The sequence below is a fragment of the Xylaria bambusicola genome (assembly GCF_022495145.1).
Source record: "Xylaria bambusicola strain CBS 139988 unplaced genomic scaffold F5B22scaffold_27, whole genome shotgun sequence".
NCBI classification, from domain to species: Eukaryota; Fungi; Ascomycota; class Sordariomycetes; order Xylariales; family Xylariaceae; genus Xylaria; species Xylaria bambusicola.
The window spans coordinates 329855-351302 of NW_025953580.1; the positions used below are offsets into that span (position 1 = coordinate 329855).

Sequence of the window (21448 nt, forward strand, 5' to 3'; positions counted from 1 at the left end):
CCTACAATTCTATATACCTATCTATATGTATAGTTCGTAGGACCATCACTCGTTCCACATGACCCCGTTTGCACCGACACAACCAACACTCACATACGGTACCCTCTACGTGTAGTGTATCGACTAGTATATAATACTCTAGATAAGTACTACTAGAGGCACAGTTCGGTGGTCATACCATTCATAGTACTGACATCCGTATGATTGTACATTGCCCATACGTGTAGGGATGAAAGTTGTAGGGGTGCCGAGCATTGCGCATCGTCATTGGCTGCTACTTCGTAAGTCGACCAAGCGCCCGCCAATTGCATTTGTCAGTTCCGAATACCTTACTTCGTACCTTTCTTTCGGTCAGAGAAGTCGGGCGTTGGTGAGCAAGCTGCTGCTGTGTGGCTTCGTGTTACCTGCAGCGATGCACGAGACGTAGAACAGGCCGACGGAATAAATAAAATTACCCAATCATTCAGCCCGACGTTCTTTGTTACCTGTCACTTTTTTTCTTCCACGGCCCTACCTGCACTAGGAATAATAGCTTATGTCAGAAGAGCTCCGACTGGCCCAGCTGCTACCTACAAGCATCAGCATCGGCATCATGTACGTGATTGTCCGTTCCTGGGGGAGGGGTAAGGGTAAGTACTTATAATAGTAAGGGAATCCCTCGCGCTAGAGAGATGCACTACTGTCCATCCCTGACCTCTTCCCGCCCGTGAACGGATGGGGAACATGACGAAAACCCTCCCGCGCTGCTCAACCAGGCCTTCGGGATCAAGAATGACCGTGCGGTGATTTGATTCAGGGACCGTGGTGGTCCCTTATTGATACGCGAAATCAATGAGCTAGTCTACAGTAGTGAGGGGGCCTTGTCTAAACCTGGTATCTCCATGCGCGGTTTGCTGTCACAGGTTACATCGCTGCGAAGTCTGCCCGTTCACCCTACTCATAATACTACTCATAATACGTCCATCTACTATAGTAGCTGTCTCGATATTCTGCGCTATACGGACAGGCCTGCCACCTAGTGCACATGATAGTGCGCGGCCGTGCTATGCTCGTCTTTAGAATGATACACCGTTATCATCAGTCTCGTCCTGGCCTGGTCCGATAAGCGCTGGGAAATCCCCGAGTTTCCCGAACATCGCGGGCTCCGCTCGGTTAGAGGCCTACTTACTATGTATGATATGAGACAAGCAGAACGGAGCAGAGAAACCTACGGATACGGTTCCACCTTACGATGGTATCCGTCGAGGTTCGCCTAACTAACGCTAGATAGAGTCAACGGTCGCCGAACAGCCAAAAGCAAACGTCTATCTATCTTGAGGCTGCAAGTCCACCGTAATTAAAGCTATCCAGTCGTCTGGAAAAGCTATCGCAAGCCACCATCCCAACGCGGCTACAAGCCAAGCGTTGGAAATGAGGAGAGTCGTTCCCTGACACCTAATTGCCGAAAGACCACGGGCGTGGCGCGGCCGATCCCAGAGGCTCTCGCAGTTCACCATCATCACCTTTCCCCACCAAATTTGGCATCACATGGGTCATATGAGCACCCGCCGTGCTTCAACTTGCTTTAACCCCACGTGTCGACTAACTATGTCATGATGCGATCCCGGCTTCGACAAAAGCAGAAGCCTTCCGTGGAGCCAAGCGCACGGCGACGAATGGTATTGACGCACGCCAATTTTGATAGTCTTGTTTGACAAAAGGCCCTCGTACAAGGCGTCCGAAGCCCTATTTGCAGATCATAATTCTTGAGACTGGTGTACCGTACTCCGGACCTTTTTAACCTTAGCGACGAAGTCAGGTGGGTTTGCGGTAAACATTCGAAGCTAGGTATCCTGAAATCGATGTTCATCTTTGTTGTTGTCTATTGTCTGTTGTGTGTAGGTGGGATCATGTAAACGGCATTCGCTCGAGGGCCCCGATTAGGAGTCATGGTGCGATCAAGTTAAGGATGGACAGGTCAGTTGCTCAAAGAAAACATGGTACTGAAAAGCGATATACACCGACCTTTTCGACGGGCCGGGGTTTACCTAAAGCGATGCGCTCGGCAATGGACTCGTTCGGGCCGGGGAAGTACTCGTCTGCCGTATAGCTAGTTGTTGTTCGCGCCGGCTGCTGAAGACAACAGGGGAAATGCTGCACTTGCCTCACTTCGGGAGCTCGGGGTTCAGGGGCTAGTCGTCCAATGCCCTTGACAGAATGCCACAGCTATATCAAACACGAGTATCTCTCTCTCTCTGTGTGCATCGTATCGCTCTCGCTGCTAACGGGAGGCGTAGCGGGGTAGCGATGTGACACGGCACTCCAAGGTCTTTGATATCGACTGCATTGAGTACTCTTATTACGCCGCAGATCCTCTTCATGTACCGCGGATGCACTGGTATAAAAGATGTGCAGGATATCTAAAGATGCAGGGCGGCGGCGGCGGTGACAGCGGAACGTGCCATGAATGCAGAAGAGCTCAAATCTGGATGGTCAGTGGGACCTTAGTCTGTCCTGACCTGGTCTTCGGTGGCCATGAAGTCGGAATAAGCCCTCGGCATTATGACAACTGCCCGCCTTGCATCGTGGGGTAGGCATGTATTTGGGTATTTGGGTATTTGGCCAGGATGCCCAGCGGCTACTTCCTCTCTCTAACACAGGAGCGCAGGAGTGTAGGGGTCGCCCATATTGCGCTCCAGCTCATTAAGGAGGGCCAATCGCAGAGATGCGCTTCATGCAAGTTGTAAATCGTTGGCAGACGGGAGAGATGGTCCGGAAGCCGATACAGTGATGACGCCTCGGCCCCTACCTCTGCTCACATATGTATGAATGTGGGAATGCGGTGCAGCCGACGTGGGCGGTCTGCAGTAGGATGATGGATGAATGAATGAATGAATGAATGGACGAGGAATAATAATAATAACAATAACAGTAGTGGCTTGACCTTGGGCAAGACGGATAGGAACATGAACTTACTACAGAGCAGGCAGGCCTTCTAAAACAGATACCCCGGCGTTTTGAGGCTTTTCCCAAGTTGTCTACATACCTAGGTAGGTACATTAGTACTTGGTACAAAACCCACCACTGACCCAGGTACCTACATACACTACATAGGTACCAGCATGGCTGCTACAGGTACCTCCTAGTGGAGCGCACTACAGTACTCTAGGTAGGTAGGTAGGTAGGTAGGTAGTTACCGTATCGGTCTGCATGCATCTTGTTCAAATCTCGTCCGCAGGACCCGAGGCCCTCCCCTGCTATGCACATTGCGTTCGCGAAGATTGCTTGCAGTCCAGCGCCCCCCCAAAATATCAGATTAAATCACGCCACAATGTTTCAGGGGTTCAGGTTGACTGTTGACCGTTGGCTGTTGGTTGTTCGCTTCTTGCATACAAAGTAGGCATGTAATTGCTTGGGTGTTTATACGTCATCAGTAAACCCCCAGGTCTACGTGAAATCGAGTGACCTGCCGAATGAGGAATCAAATAGGCCTGGACAGGACAATATATCCTCTGAAATCCCTGGATTCCCATTGGCTATCTACATAGTAAGTACTGCACACGGCTGACTTTGGAGTTTCTGACTGGTTACTGTAACAAGTCAACTGGTCTTTGTCTTGTAGGGTGCCGAGTGCTTACGATGAATCCATAATAATACATTGGGCCTAGGCATATCCAATGGAGCTTGTTGAGCTAGCTACCTGATCTAGTACTGTAATAACTCCTGCAGGACCCCTTTTCGTCTTGAGCCAACAAGCATATCCAATACATACAGCTTATACCTTATACTGACTTGGTGAATTGTCAGTCAACCTGTGGATTACTAGAGTGCGTTGTTTTTTTTTCCACTGCTATGCAAGCCAACAACAGCCAAAATATCTCAATATGGCCCTGCATTAGAAGACAGGTCTTTTGCCGTAATTCCGAGTGGGCAGTTGTAACGTTGCAATGCAAGGCTTACAATAGAGCCTTGTGCCACATGTCATATCGAGGTCATGTTTTCCCACCACTTGCCGTACATTCTTGTTCCTTTTCCCTGTGAACTTGTTTCTACTAAGCAAGAACTTGTCTTTCGGCGTGAAACTTGGTATTCTTCTCGGCTTACTGGCACTAGAGGCTTGAGCCAGCACTAGGTTTGGCCCAGACACGGACATACTGGCCGCAGTGACATATTCTACTTTACAGAACTCCTATACTCGTTTGTGTTGCTGAAATACTATAGTTTGGATATAATTTCTGGCCTCGTTGAAGCCAATAACAACGCCCCATGTTCATATTAATAGTCCTTCTTAGTACTATAAGAGTAACTCACGCATTGTAACTGACGGTTTAAGCAAGTTATAGTATATAAGTGCTTATAGGCATATATACTACGGTGACCACCCTATGTTCTTCATAAGTTATAACTGTTTCAATGAGACAGTGTATCCTAGCATAAAACTTGAAAGTCTAGCAGGCTTGTTTCGGATATACGAATTCAAGTTAAGTATAACGGCTATTATCGGAATTGTGTGCATGTCCATAATGTTTCGTAGTAAGATCCAGAAACAAGAAAAGGAGTGAAACTCCCCAGCAGATCTGACATTCCCATGATGCATGTTGACTGTGTGGTTACCATACCTTCCAGTGTTATAACGAGTTTGTGGAGTTAAGTAGGATCTTCACGTAAGTTTATTTTGAGATACAAAATAGATGATACTTTACACTATAGCTGGTGCAGCACCAATAATCTCCTGCCTATATTTTACTCTCAACATCCCAACTCAGTCTACTGAATTTCTTACAAGCCAGACATCTACTCAAGCGGTTGGCAACATCATTAAGCTTGAGTCTATTTCGCCACCTACGAGTTATCAACCTAGAACCATTTAGTATAACTGAGCATTTTTGTTGCACAGTGAGCTTTGGATAATCAACTAGAAGTCGGTACTATGTATAAAGCACATTTTCCCAATCTCTAAGGAGTTATAGTATAAGATGCGTGCTGCTAGAAGGCCAATTTTAACAATAAAATTGGTGAAATCAGAAATAAGGCATACGAAAGATAAAATTGCCATATTAAGCATAATATAAATAGGATTCAGAAACCCATGAGTCCCAATACGGAACGCCTGACTCAAAGCTGACAAGGATGACGGTTAATAATCCATTGAACGACTATAATCATTTTCAGATAATCAAAACTGCCGAGTGCTTACTTATAGCATTAGTATCAATCTCTCTACACATGGTATCCCCGTACCTGGCTACCTCATGCCAGAACATTCGCCCCTTACAACAGACGCTCTTACTACCTTGGCCGCGCAACTTCAAGTTTATCAAGTCTAAAGCCCTTGACTTAAATACTGTCAGCAACTTATACTGTTTGATGAGGTAGAAAGAGCTAGCAGTCCTTTAGCACTGTCAAGCTCGCCTACTGCAAAATTATCTTTGCAGCACGGAGCCATATCACTACTTTGATCTGAAGTCTTGCTAGGCTAGGAACTTCAAATTAACAACCTGCAGGATTATAGTATCTTTAAAGTTTCACTACACCCGACTCATGTAGTTTCAGGTCATTTTTCGTATCTTTAAGAATACTAGCTCTCTGACAAGCTATAAGTTATAATCAATGAATATCTACTTCCTGAAGACTATCTGAGATGTGGCCGACATATCTCGTACTAGGGAATTTGAAACTGGAAGTACACGACTAGAAGGAACCTGATTGTATTTACTTCTGACCTTTTGTGCTGTACTTATACCCCTGATGCGATTTATGACACTTCGCATATAGTTTACTCAAACTCCCCTTCAATAGAAGAAGACATTGCCTGTTACAGATTGAAAAGGGGGCACAGTAGGACCCAGTCCCTTCAAATTATCATTTAAAGCATTGTGGTTATACTGGCAATAGCATTCTGGAAGAGATAGATCCAATAGTCATCACATTGAGCTCGTACGAAGGGCCGAGACCCGGAGCTGTAAATATTGAATCCCATTTATCCCCTACAACAGGATATTAATCATGAATGTAACCATGATATCGAAGATAGGGAAAACTTACAGTGTATACTATCAAGATGCAAGCTTAGCAGATGAGTTCAAGGCGATAACGACTAAGGCAACTAGTGTTTAGGAAGAGAATATACCTATTGTATTGTCAAGAATTAGTAAATCGGAGGAAGCTATTGATCTATTGCTCAATAACATCGACCAAACCAAAAAGACTTTCTTCATGGCTAGCGGTCCCCTAACAAGAGGTAATATGTTACCGTCATTCACAAAACAATTCTAGTGCTGTCATACAAGCGTTGGGATTCACAAGGCAGTGAGATTGGAGTTTTTAATTATTCTACATAAAAGGGGTATCATCCTGCCATCTTGCCATGCGACCAACTTAAATGCCTTTGGTAGTATGGGGTTTTCGAGCGTTCTGGTTTCCGTGGCTCAGTATCTTCCACGACTACAGTCGTGATAACTTCCATTTGAATGCCACTACGTTCCACGGGCAGTGCCAGGGATGTCTGACTAGCATTCTTCCCGCCCTCGGAGGGACGCCGGACATGAGTCTCGGGATCGCCCAGTATCCGCCACCAGCCGCCAGTAGGCTGTGTTCGAGACTCCTCGTCATCGCCGCCTCGTACCCAAATCGTATTTCCGAACGTTTGTGGTTTTAAAAATGCAAATGTATTAACGCCCGTGTCCTCGCTCCCGAACTCTTCGGTGTGCGCGAACACGATCGATCGGCGTGTCGTCGTGAAGAGGAGGACATCCAGCCAGCCGTTGCTAGCCACTAGCGCTCCCGCAGCGCAGAAGTACCCAAGCGATGGTTCTCTCCCAGCCATTGTGGACACACGGCCAATCGCTAGCGGTAATATGCATATCAAGTAAATAACTGGGTAAATCAAAAAGACCGGATGGTGGTAATCCTTGTTTTTCGTGGTGCCGATGCTACCTCGTCTGTACTGCCGTCGCAGGGACAAGTATATAGCTGTATAAAGTATCCAAGACAGGACGATGGAAATAAATATGAAGATGTAATGCGTAAGTAGACGGATATCGCCATACTTCTTATTAACCCAGCACTATAATGAGCGACATAAGCATTCCTTCTTCGACCTATTCCTCAACTAGGGATACTGTGACTTACCCAAGCTCCGGCACGGACGTAGAAGCCTCCTGCCGAGGCGCCGTTCAAGGTGCCAGCTATAGGCAACAATGCTATAAGATATACAAATGCCCATATAAAGAGAATATAATAGTAGAGAGTTTTATGCGGAGGGCGGTATTTGTACACAATTGAGTAAAAAGTGTGAATGGCGATTGCTGACATGAAGAGACTTGAAGCAAGGTCGCCTATAGATACGAAGAGACCTTGAGTGAAGCAAGTCCTGGTTCCGACCTCGATTCCATCTCGAAGGACCCAGGATACGTTGAGAAAAAAAGCGGTCGCTTGGTGCAAGTCGGCTATGAGCAGGTTCAAAAAGAGAACCATGAATTGGTTCGGATAAAGGGGTCTGTTTGACCTCTCCGATGGCACAAGTGACTGGGCATCAACCGTTGGCTCTGAACCGGCGAGCCGGGCAGCATCGTGGGCAGGTCCGAATTTGATGGGTCCGGTCGCAAACATGTGCCCAGGTGCTTTTCTTCGAGAACTTTTGGGTGTCCATCTCCCTAACCGCCATGCTATTAACTTATAGGTTAAGTAAAGTAGTAGTCCTGATACTGAGATGAAGGACGCCAGAGCAAAGACACTGATGGCGATAGAGCCCGTGCGTACCACTGTTGGTAAGGGGCTCAGAGTACCGATGTTGGCATAGCCCGTCGCCATAGTGAGGTGGACTGAACGTCTCAGTCTAGCCTTGGGGCTCGTCTCCGGGTATCGTCAGATTAGACTGTGGCCAAGCCATAAGAGGTGCCTCAACGAGCGAAGACCCGAGGCATGTGAATCATTGACACTTTGTTATGTTAGTGGAGGAGAAATAATCCAAGAAAGAGACGATGATAAATAAGTTCCAAGCCCATTAGTTTTGCGCCACCCTTTACAAGTCCCGGAACGAGAGCTTTTGAAGTGGCTTTCCTGGCGACGACTTGTCTTTCCCAAGTAATTCGGGGTCCTCCTCACTCTATAAGAGCCAGAGGATTGCATTTGACAACAGTACGCTAACTGTAGCATGGTTTCAATGTATTTAACCACGTGGGTCAATGTTGCCCTTAGCGTCCTCTCAGCTCCATTGTGTGTGTGTGGAGGGAGCTGCAAGAAATACAAAACATAGCTTTGGGTTGAGGAACGACACATGATTTGTTGACACCACCGCAGGGCTCCGAGTCATTAACTTAGCACTATCTCTTGGTACGGAGCCGACTACAGTACCTGCAGGATCGACGCTTGACTACATTTGCTCTGGCAAACACTGGTGGAAGGATCGCATTCTTTTGCGTATGGAGTACGATTAACATGTTTCTTTGTATTACACTTCTAGAAGGCTCGCATCCTATTCTCGGAGATCGTCATGAAATCGACGTAACGAGACTACTTTGTGTGTACCGCGCGAACGGTAACGCCTTGGCGCACCTCTGTTCGACATGGAACAGGCTTAGAAATTTTACCTTGAGCCGTATTTCATAATACAAACCAATATGAACTTTTTCATAGGGAAGTAAGCTCTGACAGGGCTGATTACTCTAAACGTCCATGTCGATAAAAATAATACAGCTGACACTGTTATCCACAAAGCCACAAGCCATCATCAGCACGATTACCCAATGACGCACTGTTCTAGGCATAACAGGCAACTACCTAGATGGCTATCTTCTCGTTTCAATGAGTGCGATGAGTTCCGAAGCTACCGCCGGGATTTAGGGATGCCAGCTGAACTGATAAGATCAACCACTAGAGAAGATGAGTCTTCTTAGCGTATAGATGATCATGGTGATACTGAAAGGGATGAGATGTACAGGTAGTAAGTTTACATGCAAAGCTTGATATCTTCGTTCTGTTAGGTCAACATCGACTATGTAGTATAACTTCTGAGAAGCTATCTTCGGATTGCTATAAATGCCGGGGTAGCTCAGGTCGAGTCTAGTCATACCATATACACTAGCGCACGTTAGGTGTTTTTTTCGAAGACGCCGAGCCGACGACGGCTTAGGCAGAGCTTTATCTCAGAACCAACCAGTTGGAATACATATATGCTCCCCGACTCAGGAAAGAGCCGTTCAAACAGGCCTGCGCGGCTACTATCTACAGAGCGCACGCAAAGCGTAGTGCGATGGCTCCCTGCCTAGACCTTGCGAGTCAAGTGTTCTCGTCCTGTGCTTCTGGAACAGGACAACAGAGCCAATACCTCCACCGGGACGACCGTGACTAGCACAAACCCAACGAGTCGGTAACGCATTAAAGTAACTTTGGTTACGGGTTTATTACCAACTGCAGATCCCACTCTGGACTTTCCACTAGCGAGATGCTGGGTTTCTGCTTGTCTGCTTGTCTGTTCATAGACTAGCCAAGGATGGCCTAACATTGACCCCATCATTTGCCCTTGGCAAAGGATTATGCGAGAGTTTACATGGCCGATGCCAGGTGCTGTAGTGCGTGTACACTCAAGGAATTGTTGAATCCTTCGTTCACCGATCGAGGCTGAACTCAAGAAAGACCAAGACAAAAGGGAGGAAGATCCGATAACAGCACACGATGGCCTATCGAAATTCGTATTGGAGGCTTAGGTTTGCCTTATCTCCCTAGCTAGAGAGGAGGAAAGGGAAGATACGAGCCAAGGTCAGAATAGAAAGCCTTCTACCTACCAAATCTTTGCCTAAAATAACGTCCACGATAGCAAACGCTGAGAGCGGTGTTATGGACGGGCATGGGGGGCGGGGAGGGGGTGGAAAGATTAATAATCTGTCATATCAAAGCTCCTATTGGTAAGCACTTAAACCGTCTCAGATATTGGTGATACACACCTACAGCCTGAGCGTACGTGTAGCTACCTCTGTCTGGATACCATGTTCTATGAAATTCTGCATGTATTTAGTAGGTAGGGTCACGATGACCTACTATACGACGTGCTTTTTGAAATGCATGTAGTCGGACTAGCAAAAGTCCAGTACGTTATGCTGCATTGCCTGCCTGAGTCGAGCTTTCGGCCCCTGGACAAATTACCCCGGGATCTTCAGGCGCTACCGAGTGGTTGGGTCAAGATTGAATGATCCCCGTCTTTCTATCCAGGTCACCTTTCTCGCGTCTCACAGCTGACGCCGCGTGCTAGCTTCATCATCGTTCACGTGGCTTTTCGTTCTGGGTTGTAGTCGACGACTGCGTCATAGCGTGCTCTTTCACACATGTACTACCTACCGGTAGTATAGCATGAATACTCCGTCCCTTGAACACCTTAGATTTAAAGCCATACGGTATCTCGACGTTAACCTGGTGTTGTACAGATCCGCAAGGAATCAACAACTAGCTTGTCCATTGCAAGTCGTTTTCCTACTGTGAGCCGGCTCCACGCTAATATTGTTTCCCACCCGGTGAGATACTCTTTTCATAATGCAAACAGTTCCTGTGCAAGGGGTGCAGAATATGACGGTTAATTCCAATAAATACGACACAGTATATTAAAGAATACCAAATATCTTCTAACAATAGACTAATAGACTACCAAGATTAGGTGGCAGGGTAACAGCTGAAAATCCTAGTTCAAAGGGATAAAGCAGAGTTCAATAATCTTCCATCAGTAACAGCGACAAGCTATCGTGCATTTGAAACTGACTGAAGAATATGATACCGGTACACCAGGTAGAATTGCAACAAAATTGAAGCGTGTCAACGCCACTGGTCGGGCTTAAGATGACGGGCGAATTCCGCTCCAGACCACCACCCAAAAATAACAGCACTGACCAGGCACTGACCATGGTAAATCTGCTTGCTTACTGGAACGCAATCCAGACCAATCCAACGTGCCAAGGACTGCACTGCACTCCGCACTATGATCCTCATCTAAAAAGGGAGGGGGGTTGATTGGTTCCACACAACGCTATTCTTTGGTTTTGGCTAACTACTACGTACATGTACATGCAGCTTATCGCCCATTTCTTACATGCCGTCTTATGCCGGTATACCGGTATACCGGTATACCGACATGCAAAAGACACACGCACCATGCTTCGTCTATCGGGACACTGCTACAGGTATGTATACTAGGTAAATCAGTATGACTACCAGTCCTTACTTACTTAAAGATGGTGCCGAGGACATCTGCGAACTACAGCAGAACCGAAGCGTTCGGCGGCGGCGGCGGTGGTGGTGGTGGTGAAAGACAACCCGTGCTTCATCTCACATCAATTGCTTCGCGCTGACGGTCAACAGCCTTGGCGCCACAATGCTACCCAGCACCCAGACTGAAACCTGAATTCAACAGCATGATAATCGCCTGCCCCAACAACCGCCGGCAAGAAGTTGTCAGGATTTCCACCCGGACTCCGAAGAATCATATTTCGTCCCACCCTCTCGACTTGACGCGTGCAATTTGTTCGCAATAAACGCTCGTCTGAGCGCCACGGGAAGCGGGAAGCGGCTTGATAAGCATATACTAGTAGGGCATACAATTAACTAGTTTCGAAAGCACTGAAGCCATAGACAAGTCGGACTTCAGTCGTTCTCCGCTAGCTAGCTAGCAATCATCTTTACTATAGCAGTACCTAGGCACTTGCTAACCCGGATACAGCAAGTAAGTAGGTAGGCAGACAACCCAACTTTAGCGTGATCTAGTCCCGTCCTCTGTCAATTCTACGTAGTAGGCAAAATGCTATGTCTAAGTAAGGAATGTCATGGACTTCTTGATTGCCCCCAGATATTGGGCGTTGTAAGTACTATGTATTTCGAGTTAGGACACGCCGACGCCCCTGGAACGCTTCACACGAGTTTTACTCTTTTCAGGCGAATCTCCGTCACGGCCGACAAGCGCTATACCATTCCCGTCCTCATATCCCATCGTCAAACCACAGATGCAGATAACTTAGGTCAGGTGATGGCCAAGGAGTCTAGAACATTTACACCGCGGTGCGGTTCGCGATCCCAAGCCGGGAACGAGCTGATCTTCTTAGGTCCCGGATTGCAAGAGATATATGTTATCCGGTCAGTCTCTAAGACGTCACTTAGAGAATAGCCTAAGTACTTGCTCAACAGCGCTCTCCGTGTATTTAGTATACCTATGTGGGTATGCAGAAGTGGCGTATCGCTACCCGAGTCACGATACCCGTGGTGCGGCGCTGGTGATATAAATAGACAGATGCAGATGTATGGATGTGGCGTGCGTCGGTCTCAGATGGTTAGGTAAGCTAGGATACATAATCAGCCCGCGGCCATTGTCACCGTTACAACCAACTCAACCATCCACGACCACCTATAGTTCGATGAAAAGGCACCCTTGCAATGATGTTACTACGATTGGGTTGCATTCCGATCATACCACGAAGGATCTGCCCGAGATTGATAAACGGAGGGATCTATCCGCAGCACGGCCTGGCAATAGAGTGAGTAAACTGTACCACGGCGAAATCAGATCTTGCGGTGTACATACAGTAGGATCCGACTACGCCTCACATCTGCGTTTCTGCTCACGCGCACTACTGTACCTAGCTTGTATGGATTCGCCTGCTCAGCCGCCCCATTCGAATTCCTTGGTTAAGTACGTAAGTCCTACCCAGACATATAAACTCATAGATGAGGCGATGTGAGGCGTAAAGACACAAACACTCGGCGTGGTAGTCTCTGCCGAATCGCAAAGCCGTTATCTAACTTTGGTTCTTGGAAGGGAAAAAAATTATCAACAACTTTGATTCAAGCATGACAATTGAGCTGCGTAGTTGACACGTAATGGTTGAAGGGCAATTGAGAATAGACAAGGAACGGACTCCTCCTTGTATACACGCGATGCTACTTGCTACCTACAAATCTCGCTATGCCGTATGTGCAAGAGGGTTTGATCTATTTCGTTTCTGAATCTGGCGTATCATCGCCGTCTTCAAGGAGTAAAGATCATATAGCTACAATTGCCCATAGCCATTAGCTGCTGCCCTCGTATTAAAAGTGAGGAGACAGTTCCAGTAGCTAGATTGATATGAGCATTGTCATAACCTTGACAGGCTGCTTGCTCCAATAGATTGGAGAGTTTTTGTATCACCCACAGTCACTTCAACCATACTCTGTCGAGGATAGGTATACCAATTTAGATCCCACAATCTAGATATTACTAGAGTAGCAAGTGAATGATAGGACAGTTGTTGACCTAGCATGACAAGCCCTTGAACGCCACAAACTCACCCATGGCATTCCTTTCCCTATCTTCCGCCGAGATATCCATCTACTTTACTTCTCCCTCCAAGCAGTCTCACCTCTTGTTTCTAAACTTGCGGGGTAGATATTTTATTACTCTTTTACTGGCTAAACTGTCGCCCCCAAAACTTTCCGGCCCTGTAAGTATTGCCACCTGGCAACTTAGAGATAAAAAAAATAGCGAATAAGGTCGAGTACCATATCGTTACTCTAATCAAGAAATAGGCATGAAGGTTTTCAGAACGGACACATAAGCATCATCAGTATATGTCTGCATCCAGGGGGTTTCACCTTAATATTACACAGCCGAGTGGCCGCATCCATACTTCCATCAAGGCGAGAGACATGTATTCCACTTCTCGCTAAGTAAAGCACCATGAGGCGTGGCTGTTCCATAATTGTAAACCTCAGCAGCGCGACGAACCAGCATTAGTATACATATAGTATATTGTGTATGAGCATGAGACACGCGGTCGTAATCGTGAGATAGTTAGAGATATGGTACTCTGCCGGGTAAGGAGTAGATACAGAATAGGTACAGATAACTAGAAGCAGATAAATTAGTCAGGGTTTTGGCAACTTGGATAATGTTGCGCAAATACGTCGTGTATCCAGACGCCCAGTGCGAGGATTGTAGAAAAAGAGATTAGAGAAGTATGCTAGGGTCAACAGGAGGAGACAGGTTATAATTATATGAAACTGATACCGCAGTTTAGTTGCCTTAGGATAGAAATACTCATATTGCATGCAATTGTTCAAAATTTGGTACAGATGCCTCCAACGTTGGTAGTATTGACATCTTGATGTAGATTGTTCTATACCACCTACACTCCACAGACATGTTCGGTCTAGGGGATGGCTACCTAGGTGGTCAAGAAAACCGACACTGCTGCCCATCAAGCAAGGTAATACCTTCCACTGCCTCCCAGGTTTGACTTCATCGTGTAGAGTGTAATCACATGTGCAAAGAGCGAGACAGACATGATGCAATGGTTCATTATGGGAATGCGTAACCATGAAAATCTCAGTCAACATGCAGGACCACCTCAGACCTGTGACCGACTCAGATCTGGGAGGTATTGTGTCATCCCTATAATCGTTGTGACTTTCTTCTTCCTCTGTATCCTCAGCTCTTAACCCCTCGCCTACATGACAACACCGGCGTTTGAAGCGATACGCTAGGATAAATCAGCCTGGGTCCTGTAATCACCATGGATTAAAAATTTTGGGGCCAGAGTGAATAACTTACCGGCCACAATTCTGCTGATTCCTTTCCGACTGGGCCAGTCTGATGTGTCAAAATAGGTCAGCACGTCATTTTCACTGTAAGCTGTAGAGATTACCGATAAGGTAATAAATAAGTTGGTCGTAGTACGCACAATGGCTGATCCCTTCATCTCGCCCTTGATGTTTACAATCTAATCGATGTTAGCGCGTGAAGCTATGAAATACAATCTGTGTGACTCACCACACCAGCGTTGTCCTCAAAGTAGAGGAATACACCGTCGAAGCGCTTCCAGGGTTTTGACTAGGTATGTTAGTCGGAGTCGGCTGGTCTCAAAAGCCTTCAGGGGAATTACCTGGCGAACGATGACGGCAGGGTGGACCTTCTTCCTCAATTCGGGCTTTCCCTTCTTGACAGTGGCCATAACCATATCACTAACATGCCAAGTTAGAATAACCAACCACGCGGGCAGAGTGATACAGAATAACGCACCCTACACCCGCAGCAGGCAGACGGTTGAGACGAGCACCAATTCCCTTGACTGAGATGATGTAGAGGTTTCGTGCGCCCGAGTTGTCAGCCTGTGATAGTTAGCGTCATTCGGTCGGTCGGATCGTATCGGTCGTAGTGATCACGCACGCAGTTCATTACGGCACCGCTAGTCGATTCGTCAGTACAGAAACGTTCGTTATGGGACTCGGGAAACGTACACCGGGAGACCTCGGGTCATGCGCAACTTGGCTCCAGGAGCACCACGTCTGTGATGTGAGGGTCAGCATAAACTTCGATTGCTCCAGGCTCGCCCGGGTATCGTTGACGCTGGATCCGTTCGAGTTCGGTCGAATACAGGTCACCGTAGCCGAACGAGCCGGTGCGCGGGGTAATAGGAAACACGTACGATTGTTTGGCCATCTTGGTTGTCTATGAGGGTGATCGTGATGGTACTGGCGATGCTGGTTGGTGGTGCTGGTGGTGATGCTGGATTTGAATGTGTAGTTCTATTATTTTTGGCATAGTTGAAATTGGTGGGGGAAGCAGCTCGCCGATAAGGTATCGATAGTGCGCACATAGGGCATTCTGCTTCCGTTATCGTTAAAATTTCAGTTGAAAGCGAGCCCCACCTGCACATACTCCTGGACTGGTCCACCTTTTACATCTCTTCTATTGGTTACATGTCCTACAAGTAGCCCAGGAGTCATTCTCAATTCGACCTCTCGAATATTCTGATATATACAATTATCTACATGCCTACCTACCTGGTTGTATCTTAAGGGCGCTCTAGAGCTGGAGGTCGAAACGAAGCAGCGAGCGGGCGGAGATTAGCCGGTGTGGCACCGAGGATTCCTGAATTTTGAGCTGGTCCGTGCTGTGAATATATGGACGCCCTCGAGACTCGTGTAGGTATGACTTGCCAAGTTTCCTTGAATCTCAAGTCGCCGAAACAAGGACTTGACTCACGGCTGGCACTCATGATGCATCAGATTGGTGAGAGGCACTCCCAGTCCAAGATTTGGCACAGGGGTGGGGCTTCTTCTACGGTGCGATAGAAGTTCACGCCAGATAGGTGTCGATACGAAAATCCTAGAGCCGACTACCTCCAGTTCGATAGCGATATAGTTAGGCCGATATCTGACTTCCACTTCATGGAAGAGACAGCTTTTAAGCGTTGATATTATGCCAAACGCTAGATGGGACGGTATGATTCTGCTGTCGTAATAATCGAGCACCGTGCTCGAATCTGCGAATTGGCTGTCACGGAACCAAGGAACATTGTATATAACGCTAGGAAAGGGAATAAGGGGCGAAAACTAGAACTTCCCTCCTTGTGCAATAACAGAACAAATACATGAAACCACAGCTGGGCAGTACTGTGACATTGGCCTTAGCAGAGTAAAAGAATTAAGTAGTACTTAGCCCAAAGATGACCCAGTAGACTTTCCTTTGGCTATTGCATGCTAGGAATATCTTTGCGAGCACCAGAGGGTTGAGGTGGCATCTCATTTGGTCGAAAAGAGGTATGCTAGAAGTTTAAAACTTGCCTAATTATTTGTTGGGAGATTAGATGTATCAACACTGGTTGACAATAGCTTATCAGTTTGACGTCAGCGAAGCCGATTGTTCTAGAGCAGGCGGTGTCCTTTGGATGTTATACGCACTAAACGCGCTGGACATTTTTATATGTGTCTACCATAAAGATTTCAGGCAGCAGCTTATGAGAACTGCCACCATGAGTGTCGTAGCAATCGTTGCTGCGCGAGAGTTTTGAAGCCTCTGTAGTCTCAGGATTGTGGCACAGCTGCTAGACAGTCATATCGTCATTTTCGGGGTGAGACTGACCAGCCACCACTTATATGAGATATATTGATGGCCCCAGGACCTTGCAAAGGTTGGTTCAATTGAGTATAGACCAAGGTCAGCTAGGTTGGTCTTCGTAGCCATGACGAATTATTGCCTTGTGGATGGTTTTGAAAACAAACCTTACTGTCCCAGTTCTTGGTTGGATCACCCTTTTGTCCTATGCAGAGGGATGTTGAAGTACATCACTGATGTCAACGCCTGAGGGGGTTGGGGGCTAGGGGATGATGACATCTAGGGCGTTCAGAGTTTTATACAGTATCTACAGTAAAACTCTTTTCGTCATCCCCAAGTTCAAGAGGTCAAAAGTTAAGACGGAGTCCTTAGACTATATACGCTCACTTCTTAGTTAGTAACAGTTATCTTACATAGAGTTAACTTCGAAGGTCAGAATAACCTGCTGGGGAGCTCCAACAACATATACCGACTGCTAATAATCCAATTAACCGTCGTCGTTGAGCTTAAAGCTCCTCGTGTACTAGTATTAGGTTGCGATGTCTCTTAAGTGAGAATATTGCCGTGTTTTCAGCGGCAAATAGGAATGCCGATATTGTAGAAATAGTCATGAATTCAGTGGCGCCATAGTTTACGCGTAATGCATGTGATTCATCCTGCAAGATACCGTCTGGGGGTTGGGGGTCTGATAACAGATTTCAGCGTACCATTCGAGAGGAATGTATCTTGGGTTTTCAATGAGGTGTTGAACTTCTTCGAGCACGTCTTGTTTGTTTTGCACTACATCGGCTCAATGTCTATTTCATGCTACCTGCTTGTCCATAACCACACCTATGCCTATCAATTCCTATATTCAGCTGCCGGTTTTTTCTAGGAGGAGTTCAATATTGCTATTTAATTATTCTTGATTAACACATGGGTAGATATTGGCGCCAGGGATCTGCGCATGAGGACGGGAAGACTTCTGTTGTTGGACGAGGAACTCCGAAATACCCTGGATTAGATCACCCAGACTCTATCACATCCCGGCCCTTTAACTAGGCCCCTGACCCTTTTATTCGGATAAGCGGTGTGATAAAATCAAGTCTCTGGTGCATATGATTAAGTGCTCGTAGCGCTATAATATTTTGGTAGGCTTCTTGCATAGGTCACAGGGCCCTACATCATCATTTTCAGACATTCAAGTGATATACCGTAAACATGAAGGCCTATAGAATCTCCTATATCATCAACACTTTCCACCTGGAAAATACCCTTCTTCATAGTGGAAGGTGATACAGTGGAGCTGTTTGTACTGTTTGTCCGCTTCCCCCGTATCTTCGTTGTCGCGACGACCCTTTAGTACACCTTGTGGCCCTCCTATATATGGTGTACACTACACTACCTATCTTTGCCTCATGTCAAAAAAGGTCTAACGGTGTATGGTAAAACTTTCATTGTTGCGCGATGTGTTAGCAGACTTTAGGGACGCGGAGACATATCAACTTACTCAGGCTATTTGTTCATCTAGGTCTCTTTGTCTCCTTGCCCAGACCCCCAACACCTCCAGCAGCCTAATGTTGGCAAGTTTGCCTACGCGCCAGCTCATGTAGACAAGTAAATGCCCTGTCCGTGGTAACTGGCTAAAGCATGCACATTGGTCATTAAATCAACACGCTGGGTCTTGCGATACGCATGTTATAAGCAATCTGAGGACAAGGACAAAGAAACTGAGTGTAAATACTCCGAATGAGTCTGGATACCCTCACTCCTGACCTTTTGTACTTGGTGTGATAATGAAAGTGTTCCTGTATATCTCGCATGTTTTTCATGGCATATGAGCCATTACTATCAATTTACACTGTATAAAGCAAAAAAAGATATGGCCAAGGGGTTCAAATTCCTTATCTGCAACTCTCAAGACCAAGTGGTGGCTACACGTGGTTATGGCCCTTATAATTCCTAACTTGAAGCAGAAACAGATAGAACCCCTGTCTCTCATTTTTCGATTGCAACGAAAATTTCATAATTAAGACCACATATCTAGGTACACAGAGAGAAGTATGAGCCAATATATGGAAACTTCAACTGGAAAAAATTCGGCCTCAAGATGAACATACACCCGTATTGAAGTATGCTCATCAAAATTACCTAATTAAAGGATTCTTCTGGTCAATGATTTGAATTACGGTCTGCAAATATCATCATGACTGGGGCATCTTGGCATTTTTACTGGGTCTGATTATTTTATGCGGTTCCACACTTACTTACTGAGTAATAAGGTCTCTCAAGTCAAGGTAAGAACAATCGGAGATCGGACGGCAGGTGTTTTGTTTCAAGATAAAACCGATTACCTAGAAGTTGTGATCATGATCTGGAAAGATAAGATCAACGTTGCCGCCAAATTTAGACACGGGAGTGGAACGTCGTAATGTATAAGCGTGGCGCAGGACCTTTTTTGAAAATGCTTAGACAGAACAGCTGGGAGGATTTTGTACTGACGCAAAGCAAAACACCAGCGACTGGGGATTGGGGCTGTAGTATTGCGCCAAGATGCATCGCGAGCCATTGTACACCACTTAAGCATGGCCTCGGGCAAGTTTCCCCGTTGCTACAACCATCTGCAAGGGGTACGATAGGTATGAGTACCTAATGTACTTGTCGGTAGGTTTGCTACCAAGCCTCTCTATCTCTGCCTCTACTGCACTATGTACCTATGCATATGGTGATAACCTCATTACAGATGCTTGCGGCTGGAAACTGCCATTATGCTCCCTCAGTCGAAGGGCTCGTGAATCATCTGACTAATGCCATGTCAACAACCAATGACTGCCTTTAAGTGCTGGCCAGCTGAAATCTGCTCTACTTACACATTGTACAGACTGCACTACCACATATCCACGTGCCCGCAAGTCAGGATTCTCCAATGTAACCTCCGACCTACTATGTACTTCGTAGACACCTTGATTGGTACCTGGGTAGGTAGCGCATTAACTGCCATCATTCTGAGAGTGCTTACACTACTTACACATGCTCATATTTGGTAATTAAGTACGTAGCGTAGGCCGTTGATCCTCGAGCTCGACCGGTGGTATCCACAATAATGATTCTAATTTAACTTTGATTTAACCTTAATCCTCAGCTACTGTGCCGATCATGACATGAACCCGACCCCAGCGTCTGGTATTGAGGCGTAGTGTCTGAAGATCACGTCTCGACTATCTGGATGGAACAACAAACACACTAAACACGCGGACGTGGAAGCATCGGGTCCGAAAGAAACTGGCAGCTTACTGCGGCAACTGCTGAGGTTATGCTGTAAACATTGCGATGCATGACGGCATTGAATGTGAAACCGTCTAGATATATGCTAAGGGGAACTACAGACTCCCTACCGTCAAGTTGATAAGAGGCTTACCTACCTACCTACCTACTTACATACCTAGCACATGTAAGATGATGTGTGGCGTAACAAAGGGCTCTTCCAGACCTCACATACCTACATCATCTAGAGTAGATAGGTAGCCTCAGTGGAAGCCCGCGATAGTGTAGGACTTACTTAAGGACCTACCTAGGCATGTTACAGTTAACAGTTAACCAAGTGTAGGTAGCGTAGTACTACAGACTACATAGTAATTGCTAAGGCTAGTGCACCTTAGAGCTAGCTCAAGCACAGCATCATACTTACTTGCATACACTAAGTACCTTAGGTACCTACAGGTACTTACTAAGTAGGTAAGTACGCAGATGCCTCTCTCGCTAAGGGTCGCCTGGCGGCAAGCCACCAGCGCCTATCTGAGACCCAAATATGATCCCTACATGCCGTACTTCGTACAATCGAACGCAATGCCATCGGTAATCTATACCAATATATGTACCTCGCAGGCAGTAGAGATTAATATACTCTACACTATGTAGAAGAACTACGTCGACAGTGCTAGAGTTGCAAAGAGAACCCTCGGATCACGTTGTGTAGTGTAGGTAGGTATTTCAAATTAATATTAGCACTTAGTGTTTGTGTTCCGACGATCACAAGGCGTGTTTGTAGATCACCTACCCATTGTACCTACTGTAGGTAGACTAGGAGGGCGGCTGGTTCAGCGGCGTGGCCGTGAACTTTGGGTGAGATGTGAGATGTGAAACCCGCAGCTCGCAACTCGAACGGCCACAGCCACCGATTCAATCGTCGTTACATCAAAGGTAAGTAGGTAGTGTACTATGTAGTACCTACATAGGGCTGGCTGGTTAGTGTGCTGACTTGGAAATCAGCATCGTTGGTTTTACATTGCGACGGCGCTGGATGCCTCTGACCTGACACGGACGGCTTCAAATTTATCAATTTGTCAACACCGACATGTGTAGATGCCGCTACGACAAACCCCATGTCCCTTGCAAACGCTCCCCCTGCCGTTCCTCTGCCAGTCCCCTGTCATCCTCGCCAGGAGGACCAATCGCCGGCCGCAATGCCGCCCATCCACCTACTAGGTAAGTAATCACTCGTGGACTTGAGGACGCACTACCTGCTCACTTGCTGAGCATCGTACACATGACAATTCATTGCCAAGGGGGAGAGAGAAGATACTAGACTGCAAAGAGAAGCAGTCGAAGCCATGGAAAGGAACCGACAAGGACCACACCCCT

General features: G+C 46.6%; 2 protein-coding genes across 2 annotated transcripts; both read right to left on the bottom strand.

Annotated features, from left to right (window-relative positions):
- Positions 1–6274: 6274 nt before the first annotated feature.
- F5B22DRAFT_610872 (uncharacterized protein) lies at positions 6275–8190 on the bottom strand. The gene is made up of 2 exons (XM_047975241.1): positions 7111–8190; positions 6275–7045 (listed from the first exon to the last, which is right to left on the bottom strand). Exons 1-2 carry the CDS (start codon positions 7789–7791, stop codon positions 6329–6331), a joined length of 1398 nt encoding a protein of 465 aa, XP_047829851.1. The 5' UTR covers positions 7792–8190; the 3' UTR covers positions 6275–6328.
- A 5642-nt stretch (positions 8191–13832) lies between these two features.
- F5B22DRAFT_610880 (ribosomal protein L14 domain-containing protein) lies at positions 13833–15525 on the bottom strand. Its single transcript, XM_047975242.1, has 9 exons — positions 15417–15525; positions 15229–15276; positions 15158–15176; positions 15011–15099; positions 14874–14952; positions 14762–14821; positions 14673–14711; positions 14543–14581; positions 13833–14471 (listed from the first exon to the last, which is right to left on the bottom strand). The coding sequence occupies exons 1-9, from the start codon at positions 15428–15430 to the stop codon at positions 14439–14441; spliced, it is 420 nt and encodes a 139-aa protein (XP_047829852.1). The 5' UTR covers positions 15431–15525; the 3' UTR covers positions 13833–14438.
- Positions 15526–21448: the final 5923 nt, after the last annotated feature.

What these genes read in the sequence shown, in the direction of transcription:
- F5B22DRAFT_610872 (XM_047975241.1), bottom strand. Translation starts at nt 7,791, where the DNA reads ATGGCGACGGGCTATGCCAACATCGGTACTCTGAGCCCCTTACCAACA. An exon ending in ACGTCCGTGCCGGAGCTTGG is followed by an intron (nt 7,046 to 7,110) that starts GTAAGTCACAGT and finishes CGCTCATTATAG; the next exon opens with TGCTGGGTTAATAAGAAGTA.
- F5B22DRAFT_610880 (XM_047975242.1), bottom strand. An exon ending in CTGCCGTCATCGTTCGCCAG is followed by an intron (nt 14,822 to 14,873) that starts GTAATTCCCCTG and finishes TAACATACCTAG; the next exon opens with TCAAAACCCTGGAAGCGCTT. An exon ending in AGATGAAGGGATCAGCCATT is followed by an intron (nt 14,582 to 14,672) that starts GTGCGTACTACG and finishes TTGACACATCAG; the next exon opens with ACTGGCCCAGTCGGAAAGGA.